A 12,509-nucleotide genomic window follows, 5' to 3' on the forward strand; every position below is an offset into this window, starting at 1 on the left:
GATCATTTGGCCGAAAGCAGAACAGAATGCAGTAAGGATGGCCAGAACATCATTACAAGCCTGCGGTGAAACTTGGAAAAATTACAGCGAGTCATCTGCAAAAAAGGGGTGGGAAACCGAAGGACCACCCCTAGAGACTCGATGGCCAGAAAATAAAGACTAGTGTTCCGCCTTGCCGAACAAATATGGCGAAAGGGGATCCCCTTGCCGAAGGCCACACTGTGGACAAAAGAAAGGCGTAAGGCTCCCATTCACCAGACTTGATAAGAACAGTTGTAACACATTGCTCAATGATATGAACCCAATAAGGAGAAAACCCAAAGGCCCGTAACACTCTGACTTAAAAAATCCCAGCCCACTCTGTCATACGCTTTATTCATATCTAACTTCAGAGCTGCATAAAAGCGTTTCCTGGCCTTAGAAGCATTCATAAAGAAAGAAGCTCGTGAGCTGCTAGAGCATTAGCGACCTGGAACAACATTCTAAAACCCGGAAATAAGAGAAGGAAGAACCTCCCGCAGACAACTCGTCATGCACTTAGCAATGCATTTATACAGAACATTACATAACCCAATCGGCCGAAATTGAGACACCAACTTGGTTATGCATTTTAACGCTAACAGAATTTCTCCAAGAAAACACACATCCATACACTCGATAATCCATACACTCCCAATTTGGTTATGCATTTTAACGCTAATAGAATTTCTCCAAGAAAACACACATCCATACACTTGATTGAATATACTCGATAATCAATAAGTGCTTAGCCAAAGGAGATTACATATGAAAATGGCAAAGTTGTCACAAGTTTAACCACACTTCTGTACAAAATAAATGATCGAGGTTCTGCAAATTATCAAAGTGAATATGAAATTTAGGACAAGATTGACGGTGTATCTACGAATATATAGCTCCTGCTTCAGAAAATACACTGAGGGGAGCTGATAATTAAGTGTGTAAAATACATTTACTTAGAGAAGCTTTATATTTCAATATTGATATATGCCATAAAAAACTGCATCGAATGGATGATAAACTAGTGAGATGCTTTTGGACCCGGAGATTTAGTTGGGCATGCAGCAGCCATTGAACGTAATCTACCCGCAATTTCTGTAAATGAAGGCCGAGCCGAAGGATTCGGAGCCCAGCACTGTTCCATGAGCACTCTCCACTCGGGATCACAATAATTGGGAATAGGAGGCCTCAATGTGTTATTCACAATTCCCCCTGCATTATGAAAAAACATCTCTGTTATAGGTGCCACCACCAACTCCAACCACACCTCCCATTTTTTCTCAACAGAGTGATAAAGGGAAACAACATAAATATATTCACCAATAGAAAAAGAAACTACACAAACGACAGAAATTCGGAACTAAATTTACTGGAGAGGAAGATGGCAAAGAGGGAAGATTTTAGACCATAATACAGCAAAGATATACAAGCACATGCCAAAAAACACAACACTGAATCTCAACTAAATGGCATAATATAGGCACGTTATTGTCATTAATGATCACAGAGCCATTCACAACACAAACTCAATTCAAAATATTTTTATCCATACGATCTTTAATTTTTTCACATGACCATCTAATCAAGTATATGAGCCAAAGAAACAAAGCACTTCCGGAGATGAGATGAGCTCAAAATCTCACATGCACTCTCAAGGGGGAGAGAAAAAAAAGGGGAAGGGGGGCCTTTTTTATACAAGCAATTATTAATGTGTAAGAAGCAGTTCGAATCTATAATTTATATTTCATTCTTTTGACACCAACAAATTGATCAGCTTTATTATACTACCAATAATCATGACTTAAAACACTTTGGTTGCCACAAATATTCTACTTCTGTTTCACAATAGATGCAATGTTTTGACTTCCTTACTTTTCAAAACACCACTTTGACCAATAAATGTTGCATACATTAATTAATAAAAAAAAAGTTTATAAAATTATATTTTGAAAATATGCATTGAGATCAATCCAACAATATTTTACAAAATAGTTAATATATATATAAGCTAAATCTGAAAAAGAATTACTCGAATCAATCCAACAATATTTTACAAAAAGAATTATTGAAACGAAGGTAATATGACTAGGGGTTGAAGATTCAGACACAATCCGAAGCAAAAAATATAAGCTGAATCTGAAAAAGAATTATTCGAATCAAAATCCAAGGTATTATCCGACTCCAGAAAAGAGTTGGGTCAGAATCGGATACTTCACAAATTCCAACGGAGTCCGGCCCAAACGATCGAAATCGCACAGTTAAACTTCTCTCTATTCCTCCCTAAAAGATTGCCTCATTTACCTTTCAGGTTGTCCCCAAAACATTGCTCCCATTCCTTTTTAGATAGCATAATCACCATAATTTCTATCTACTTAAATTACATTTACTACCCCACATGATAAAGAGAAAATTTGAACTCTTGATAAAGTGAATAAGGGGATGAGGCAATCTCAAGAATAGAGTGATATGGTATAGAAAATATAGCTAAATGGGATCTAATTGAGTTCACTTTGATTTGAAATTTTGAACTAAATACAAATTATAACTCTGTTGACTACATAATTAATGATATTATCGAAAAAATACATGTCATAAAGATTAAAAACTCAGATGGCACAACTAAAAAAACAGAGGATCTATTAAATTAAGATTATTCAGGGTAATGATTTTTTTTTTTTAAAAGTTCGTTACAGGTTTCAAATCATTTTATATAGTTCAACAAAAAATCATGGAAGATGTTAAATCTATGAAAGCTTTGTAGCAATAGTTAACGGCCAGAGTTTGAGTCAAAAGGCTCCAATTTGGGTCAGAGTTGAGCCAGATCAGATCTTAATTCTGATCAGTAATCAAATCAGAATTGAAATCTGCAACACCTAATCCAAATCTGACCTTTTGCCATTTCTAAACAAGACATCATAGCCTCAGATAACAAGAGTGTCAAGCACTAATGAAAAGAGGCAGCAGTAATTGCAACTATCATTAGTGGAGGAAATCTAAAAACACGAATACTGTACACGTACCTATGATGGCACCATAATGCATGTTTGCATAGGGTTCTTCCCCAGTGAGGATTTCCCATAGTACAATTCCAAAAGAAAACACGTCAACCTGATCCAGAAAACAGTAATCAGTAAGACAAAGCAATGAAAGCATACTTAAAAATCGGTGCTAGTTTGACTGTTCGAGTATGTTGAAGAAGTTTGAGTTGACAAAAGTAGAGTAGACTTCATCGAGGCCACAAAGCTTCTCCAAAATAACAAGGGATTACCTTCTCGGAGACCTTACTGCTACTTCCATTTAAAAGTTCAGGAGCCATCCATGGTAGAGTTCCTCTTACTCCACCAGATACCAATGTGTTTCGCTTGATTTTTGATAGACCAAAATCACCAACCTAATGGTAGAACAAGACATAATAAGTTGTTTGGAATTGATGATACAAAATGCAAGTCGCCTTCATATGGACCTGAGAAAAAAAAGACTTGTCGCTTTTTACAAATAATAAAGATACCTTGCAAATGGGCCGTGAAGGATCTTTCAAATTTACGAGCAAATTGTCACACTTCAAATCAAAATGCACAATATTTTTTGAATGTAAATACTCCATTCCAAATGCAGCATCCATTGCAATTATCAGTCGCTTGCGGCGGTCCAGATGCCTACATAATACGACATTGAAGAAGAAAAGTGGGATGTATAAGATTGATGAACTGCCTAAGAAGATTTATCAATCTTTGGGTACGGAATAAAATCCAAGACCAAACAGTTTATTTTCCATTATAATTTAGTCCATTTTATTCCAAAACCAAAGATTGATAAATTGTCTGGCTCCTTTAGCTATTGAAAAAACATATACTTCCTCCGTTCTTTTAATATTGCACCACTTGCCTTTTAAGGAAGTTTCACAAGCATTGCACCATTTCTATTTTAGGACAAAAAATATCTATGTTCACACTACAAATACCCAAAATACCCTTACTTTTACACTTATTATTTAGTCTATGTTTACATCACATGGACACTTTTGTATTTTTAACTTTCTCTCTCTTCCTTTTTCCCACCACCAAAATTATTGTGTCCAACTTGTATGGTACAATAATAAAAAAACGGAGGAAGTATAAATCATCAAGGAAGTCCTTTAAAATAAATTTACTCCAATCCCTGATCACAACAGAATAGGTTGTATTTTTTTGACACTTAACTTATTTAAGATTTCAGATTATAGAGTGAAGTACAGTCCTTTTAGCCAAACAAAAAAATTGGAGTTAGTCACTCCTCTTCTGAGAACAAAAGCTAAAGCAGGGCCAGAATCTCTACCTGTCCTTCCTAAGAAGAACATGCCGCAAAGAACCATCAACCATAAACTCTGTAACTGTGGCTAATGTTCCTCCAGGTCCATCTTGAACAACGCCATAAAATGCCACCACATTTGGATGGTGAAGCTTTGAGAGGATTTCAGCTTCATGCCAGAACTCTACAGTCTAAGAGAATTGCAAAACATAAATGCAAATTAGAAGAATAAGAGGTATCTTACATCCAACTTAGTAAGAAAAAGAAGAAATTGTCATGTCAGTCTTACAGAAACAGAAACAAAAATTCTTCCAGTTTTGACTATTAAGACAAGGCTCTGACTATGTACATCTAAAATTGCATAAAACCCTACCAAGACCCTGTGTTCCTGGCAGAATCTATGCGTGACGATTGTAAAATAGTTAATGGTTTAGTAGTAGAGAGGATTAATTAATATCCATATATAAGCTTTGTTATGATGAGGTGGGAAGAAACAGTCTCTCTACACTTTGGAAACTTTAAAATATTGAGCATGAAGCAAAAAACATTGCAGTAAGACATGCAACATTATACATTTAGAGAGAGAGAGAGAGAGAGGTATGCCACAAATTTTATTTTCCAAGTTATGGGAATCATTATCATCTGTAGGCAAATTATAATGGAAGAAGGTACAAAATATTGGTCAAATAACAATTTAGGAATATAGAAAAAATTACCAATCTTTCTTGCTCTGATGAACGACCAGTAAAACAACTTTTCTTTATTCGCTTAATAGCAACATCTGTTCCCCTCCATTTTCCATGATACACAGTGCCAAAAGTTCCTGAACCCAGTTCTCTAAGCTCTTCAAGATCATCATTTTTTATAATCTGCAAGAACAGGAAAAACAATTAAAGGGAGTCATTCCAGAAGCAAAACAGATGCACTGCCACAACACTATCAACCAGTCTGACTAAATCTCAATCTACTAGCTAGTAAATATGGAAGCTAACACACTATCAATCAATCAATCAACGAAAGCCTTACTCCCATAAGTGGGGGATTAAGGCTTTGATTGATTGATTGACTGATTGATATGGAAGCGAACACATATACTCAATTTAAATGCCTTTCAATATTCTAAGACAAATATGCTTAACAAGTGTGTGAGAAGACTCAGAACCACTTCACCATGATTGACAAAGCTTTGCAAGCAAAATGCATTATATTTATAAGTGGTATATATGAAAACTAACACTGTTGATGATTGCAAAAGGAAATTGTTTTCCTCAAAACCAACCCACAACAGCTTGGCAAATCAATTGTGGAAGATGAGGACCAATATAGCACTCAAACTCATCTTTAAAGATATATTAAGAAACTTTATACATACTCCTTCACTATTTGCCATTTACATACAGTTCCTAGAAAAAAATTTGTTCACAACCTTCACAAGGTTTCACAAAGTACCCTTGAGAATTGAGCTTCAGAATCTCAAATTTTCAATCAAGAGAAAGCAGTCAAATATCCCTCCCTTTTTCCATTTCTCATTCTCTTTGACCTTAGCTGCCTTCATGCTTGAACCAGTTACCCACCAGCACAAACAGCAGAGAGCAAAGCAAAGAATGAATGACAGTGGAGAAAAAGGGAAGCACAACAGCAAAAGAATGAATGGCAGTGGAGAACAAGAGAGGCACAACAATAACTATTGGGTGGTCCATGAGTGATGGCGAGCAGCAACAGGGAGAATGAGAGGAAAAAGATACCAAAATTGCTTATACCTAGACTAGTTGGTGGTAATTCTTTTAAATTCAACTGCAGGTAATAGACAGTTGCACCAGTGGGCGACAATCAGGTAATGTGGTCACTCCCCTGCTGGTCAATAAGAGGGGGTAGGAGGGAGAGTCGGGTGAGAAAGTGACAGCCAGGGGCGAGATGATGACGTCGGGCCCATATGAGTGTTTTTGGCAATCTGCATCCTCAGCATCTCCGTATGATGACTCATAGCCTTGAGCACAGGTTATGGTTACGTATCACAAACAGACAGATGAAGGATTGAAACCCAACTCAAAGACAATCCATGTCGTTTTCAACAAATATCAAGGACACCACCAAGAAAGATCAAGATCCAAATATTGTAAAGGGTTCCAACCCCCCCCCCCCCTTCATATTCTGAAAGATGCTGCCCAGATCAAACGGGGTCTCTTAAAAGAAGGAAACACACAAGAGTCTTCAACGAATGAGATGATCTGTATTCAAAAGAACTATTTTATCATGAAATAGAACATGCAGCCCTCCTCATAATTTGAGGTTGGCTACGCTGCCTCAATGCCCTCAGGTCCAAAAGAAAAAATCAGGGTAAGGGAGTTTGCCCAATGGGGAACTACCAAACTGCCTTCATTGAGCAGGTTGGAATTCTGCCCCCATACAAGTAACTTTTTTCAGCTTCGGAATAGGTGGATAATAAGCCGTAGGATTGGGAGGAAGGTAAAGAAGTTTAGGCTGCCATAAAGTAAGAGAGATGCTGTATTTGTGGGTAAAACTGAAAATGAGGAATGAGGGAAAGGAACGATGGAAAGAGGGAAGTAGTTTGGGCATTGGGAATCAGTTTTGGGGTTCCTATTGAAAGTGCTAAGTAGTCTAAGGGGTTCATAGTTTTCACAAAGATCCACAACGAGGGTTGAGGTCGGGTGAAGGACGGTGGGGTCCGTGGGGATAGGGAAAGGTGGCAGGGAATGGAGGAGGCAATATCAGGAAGGGGGCATTGGAAAAAGGGTAAAGCTTATATATAATTTGATATTTCATTTTATTTAATGGATCCTACAATGACAGATCAACATTTTAACAGTAAAAGTATTGCAAAAGGCAAATGTAGGGTGATTTATATAATCCTGCACATATATCCGAGGTAACATGTAAACTGAAAGGAAAAAAATATTAAGTGGGGAAGAGAGAGAGAGAGAGAAGGGGGTGGGGGTACCATCTGTAATGGCAAAATTTCAGGGGTAAAGTAGAAATAATTCCACATAGAAGTATTCTAACTGGAAGATATCAAGGGCCTCAAGACTCTAATATTAGAAATCAACAATAAGGATGGCTTTACAAGATTTTCTCAAGAGGCAATAGGTATCTAAATTCCCGAGCTCACTTTTGGGATTTAGGAGAGAGCCTGTCAACCTCCTCATTAATAAGGTAAGCAATTTACGTATAGCATTTAAGTGAGCTCCATACCATGTAAACATGTGGATAAGAATAAAATCACATTATAATGCTAGCCATTATAGCTGGCCATAAAAACAAGCGTGCACGCGTACACACACACACGAGGGGAAGATACGAAGTTTATATTACTAGAAGGATGTCTATAATCTAATGCAATTACGACTCACGTCATAAGGAAGCTTCTTCCATTATATCGATGTTGACATTTTTTATTCTTCCTAGCTGATCAATAATATACTTCTTATATTCTACTCCACCAAATGAATAAAATTTCAACCAGTAAAATGCAACACTACAAATTCATTAGTGGAGAATGAATTCTCAATTGACAGTGTAATTTTTACAAATAACAATAGTTAGGAATAGGATAAAGCCATAACGAGATTTCAGAAATAAAGTGAGAACAGCATAAAGTATAGTTGTTGTGAGCTCAATTTTTTTAGACTATTCTCTATTAAAACTTAATTTTCTTTTATCTTAAGAAAATTTTTTTACTTTAATACAAGAAAATAGGATTAACTAAAACTGTCAACAAGAATCTTGGTGTGTTTAGAGTTTTTCCTTCCAAAACAGATTTGCTCAATCCAAGGATTTGTAAATTAAGTAATAGAATTTTAGCTTGCTAACTTAATAATAATAATAATAAAATAACTATTAATACATGTAAAGACAAGATGATACCTGCAAGGTGCTAATGTCAAAGTCCACAAGAGGCCCTAGGGGAGGAAGACCAACATACTTTGTCTCATTTTTAGCTTCCTGCCAATATTAAATTGGTTAGGAAAACTTATAATGTCAACATCCAATCACATCTCATAATAATAAATTAACAAAACATTAAGTTACCCTTTTTTTTCAAACAAAAACATGAAGTTACCTCATAATCCGAGTATGGAGCCCCAACACCATCATATTGGACAGCTTCACTACATTTTGGCTGCAAGGAGGGGTTATAATCTGATGTAGAGACTACCTGATCAGCCAAAGCAGTATCAGGCAACTCTATGCGATCATATTCACTAAACATGTGGGAATCAACATTACTGGAAGAAATCCCATCTGTTGATAAAGGTGTAAACTGGTAAACACCAGGACCTTCTCCATCAACTTTGGCAAGTCCAGATGAATAAATAGGATGATCCTGATCCATCAAAGAAACATCTTTCCGAAAATCATCCTTAGCCAGATTTTGAAAGAAAGACCAATGCTTTGGTTCATGGTTTTCAATATTCATGCTCAAGCCAGCCCCATCATGCGGCAGATTAATGCTAGATAATTCCTCAGATAAAATAGCCTTCGAGAACATATCTGATAGCAAATCACGAGGAAAGCGGTCATTGATATCTATAAGGATACTCTCATCAACATTACCGGTGGAATTTTGGCCAGCTCCACCTGCTCTTTTGTGCTCAGCGAGAGTAGAAGCACGATCATGTTGCTCACTATTAGATGGTTTGCTAGCATCAGTACGTGCCTGCTCAACTTCACCTCTATCAACAAGGTGTCCCCTATGACTATCGTTTGGGAGAGATGTTTCCGAGTTATGTTCAACAAATGGATTAGCTTCACGTGCTGTTGATACACTGTCTTTATCTGCTGAATATTTAACTCCTTCACTGTCAACCACTCTAGAGTCAGTACGCATGGCTGACTCAGCCACCGCATTCATAATTTGTGATTTTCCAGATGACTTTGGGACTGGATCCTCCTGACCTGCCGAAGTATGTGAATGTGACATGAGAAACTGAGCATTAAGGGAGTCATCAGACTTAGTTAGCCGGCTCAGCAGCTCTCCCTGCTCCCTAGGTATGTTCACTGAGAGATAAGGCCTTGAGGCTGCAGAAAGTTCATTGTGATTCATATTCAACGAATTAGGTTCTGAGTGAGCATGTTCAGAAGCACATTCATAGTCAAAAGGGTGCAAATTTTCAAGATTGGTTGGCTCTAAAACACGTGGTAAATGCACAGCATCAGACTGAGAGGTCTGGCTATGTTCCCTGTGTCTTTTTTCACCTTTTGGTGGTAACTCTGAGAAATCTTTCACTACAGCATTGTTGAAAGTGGATCCAGATGCTTCTTCAGTAGGAAGATTACCCTTTGTGTCACCCTGATGAGATTGTGAAAGAATATAATCAAGCTTAGAGAGGCGAATCCATTATAATAATCAGTTATTTTGTGGACAGAATCTTCAGCTATCGTTTTCTCTTCCATAATAGTGTTTAAACTACATATTTAAATTTGTTTTCACATACCTGAGCATCTATCGTTTTCTGAAGATGTGTTGACATTCCATGCTGTGACGTAATAGTATTACTTGCCTCCCGGGTCAAGTGTGCAGAGGGATGAACATCATGACCACCGTGCAGTGGATACCCCTTAAATTCTTCAAGGTGAATCGCTTGTCCTTGAAACTGATGAGGATGGGGTAAATGACTGCTGGAAGTTCCAGGTATAATTGGTTGTGAAGGTGGTATTCCTGTTGACGGGACAGCACCTCCACCATGAGATGAACTGCTTACTCCAACTGCACCTGCTACATTGTTAATACCCCTGTCAGCATTATGGCCCATTAATGAATCTAGATCATTCGCTGAAGAGCTTGCTATATCATGCATGCCTGAGTGTTTTCTACTTCCCATCTCCATGCAATTCAAAGCAACAACATACTGAAACTCAGAATCCACATCTCCGCCACTCAAACTATAATGAGCTTCCTCCAAATCACTTGAGGTTAACAGAAATAGCCTGAGTTTTTTCATTGCTTCTCCATTACCCAAAACATTACTCTCTTCCATCATATTCTGCAGATCCTCGTCACTTGACACTGACACCAGAGCATCGAGATCTTCCCCTGGAAGCTGATACTTAATGGTATGAGGGCAATCTAACATTGCAGATGTTTTCTGCTTAAGCTCCTGCCAAGAAATATCTTTGTTTATACGAATTATACGTGTCTCACCCCCAACATATCGAAGCCTCCCATCACTTGGACGAGGTAAAATCTTACCTCCAAAGCTGCAGAGTACCTTTATCTTTGTTGATGAACTATCTGATGTTCCAGATGAAGCATAGCCATGCAAACCTCGACTACTTCCATAAGCCGAGGAATTCTGGCGCATTGTCTGCATTGACCCATGTGTAATTTTCCCCTCATTAAATGATGGGTTCTTTCTTTCAAACTCTTTCGGGCCTTTTTCCGATAGTGTAAGCATAGATACATCTGACCCACTTTCAGACCCCGTATGCCTGATGCCTAAAATACCTTTAAGATCCATATAACTTGTAGCACCATGTGGATCATTAACTGCATTTGAGACAGCAGGTTTGCGCGAGTGGACACGGTCACGCATAAACTCAAGAGCAAATTCCTCTCCTGTCTGTATGGAAAAATTATGAACTGGCTTGACTTCTGATGCACTACTCTCTGGAGGTCTCATGTTCATGTTTATGCAGTTTGTAGCATCTTGCATAAACCTCTCGGAGACAGGATGAACTTCTTCATTACCAGCTACGACATAATTGTGGTACATTTGTTTAAACTCATTTTGAGGCTCCATGGTAAGTTTTCAAGTATCCAGAACTCTATCTTAGCGTAAGTCATCAACAAGTATTCAATCTCATTCCAAAATACCATGAGGATTTCAGCACAGAAATAGTAGCAAGAAAATGCAACATATTCGACCTCAAGAAAAACCACTACCAGCCAGCCAACATAACATGCAAAGAACCAATTCTTTAGCAAACAGAACTACGAAGTTCTTTAAGCTGTTATAACTTGAAACTCCACCTAAATAACCAGCCAATCAAAGAAAGTTGCCTGTAATAGAAGAATTCAGTGATAGAAGTATGGTATTAGTATTATATATTGGATCTCGCTAACGAATGCCACGGGGCATTAGATAACCATATACATTATTTCCTAAAATGGTATTGATTTGGGAATGCATGTTACACATCAATCGTGTAATTAATGTTGATTTCAATCTAATAATTCTACTTTTAGTTATCTAAGCCAACGCCCTAGGGCATTCATTAGCTTTGGCCTTATATATTTCCATTACAAATATTTAAGCAAACAACATGAGAGTGAGACCTAATGTCCTCTATGTAATAACTTCGTTAAATTCTTAAATAATATGTTCAAATTCTTCAAAAGTTTGTACTTTTGACTCAAATTACAAGACCATAACATTGAAAGGGTACCCAAAAATTTGAATCTCCAGTTCAGTTGAAAATTTAATATCACAACCCAAAATCACATGGAATATTAGAATTATATTGAAACTCTGAAACAATTTCCCACCAGTTATAGTTGTCCCAGTGACTAGGGCAAAAGAAAAGGAACATGTTCATGGTTTCAAGTTGTACAAGCAAAAGCCTGAAACACATTAGCAACCAAAGTTGACTAATTATCATAGTAACTCGAAAAATCACAAGTTCTTCTCACTTAAGAATACGAATAGCAAAATTAGCAACAAGATCGCTAGTTATAATCTTTCACAACTTAAGTACATATAACCAATAGTTCAATAACTCAAATTAGAAGAACCCTAAATTGACTAAAAACCGACAATTAAATTGAACTATTAATACTGAATTGTGTAATTGATATTCGATGGTTAAAACAAACAAATTACCTCAGAAGCCGCTTCAATGGAGGAGAGAAAGCTCGCAAGCCGCTTCAATGGAGAATTGAGAGTACGCTCCAATGGAGAGAGAGAAAGGGTGAGTGCAACGAAGCAGCGCAAACGTGAAACAGATCTAATAAAGGGAAAAAAAGAAAAGATCTAGGAGGTATATTAAGAAAAACACGATATACAGCTACAGTACTACCCGGTAGCAGGTTTATTTACCACTATCAAGGGTAGTTTAGTCATTTTGTATTGTTATGTTACTGACTATTCGTAGAGGTGTTAATTTGGGTGTTCGGGTACCAAGCTAAGTTTAGTCTAGAGATAAGGATTATACCTTCTAACCTTAAGGTTGAGGGTTCAATCCCCACT

At 37.4% G+C, this 12,509-nt stretch overlaps 1 protein-coding gene across 2 annotated transcripts; it reads right to left on the reverse strand.

Annotated features, from left to right (window-relative positions):
- Positions 1 to 738: 738 nt before the first annotated feature.
- On the reverse strand, positions 739 to 12,287 carry LOC110735099. Of its 2 annotated transcripts, XM_021915257.1 has the most exons (11): positions 12,144 to 12,287; positions 9,759 to 11,323; positions 9,520 to 9,613; positions 8,384 to 9,342; positions 8,188 to 8,265; positions 5,022 to 5,174; positions 4,333 to 4,496; positions 3,527 to 3,674; positions 3,287 to 3,409; positions 3,039 to 3,126; positions 739 to 1,230 (listed from the first exon to the last, which is right to left on the reverse strand). In XM_021915257.1, exons 2-11 carry the CDS (start codon positions 11,061 to 11,063, stop codon positions 1,040 to 1,042), a joined length of 3,303 nt encoding a protein of 1,100 aa, XP_021770949.1. In that variant the 5' UTR covers positions 11,064 to 11,323; positions 12,144 to 12,287; the 3' UTR covers positions 739 to 1,039. The 2 variants fall into 2 exon arrangements, with proteins under 2 accessions (XP_021770949.1, XP_021770941.1); XM_021915249.1 differs by having other exon boundaries at positions 8,384 to 9,613.
- Positions 12,288 to 12,509: the final 222 nt, after the last annotated feature.

The sequence above is a fragment of the Chenopodium quinoa genome, unplaced genomic scaffold, assembly GCF_001683475.1.
Source record: "Chenopodium quinoa cultivar QQ74 unplaced genomic scaffold, ASM168347v1, whole genome shotgun sequence".
NCBI classification, from domain to species: Eukaryota; Viridiplantae; Streptophyta; class Magnoliopsida; order Caryophyllales; family Amaranthaceae; genus Chenopodium; species Chenopodium quinoa.

What these genes read in the sequence shown, in the direction of transcription:
- LOC110735099 (XM_021915249.1), bottom strand. Translation starts at nt 11,063, where the DNA reads ATGGAGCCTCAAAATGAGTTTAAACAAATGTACCACAATTATGTCGTA. An exon ending in CATCAGAGCAAGAAAGATTG is followed by an intron (nt 4,497 to 5,021) that starts GTAATTTTTTCT and finishes CAATTCTCTTAG; the next exon opens with ACTGTAGAGTTCTGGCATGA. An exon ending in CTTCACGGCCCATTTGCAAG is followed by an intron (nt 3,410 to 3,526) that starts GTATCTTTATTA and finishes TTCTACCATTAG; the next exon opens with GTTGGTGATTTTGGTCTATC.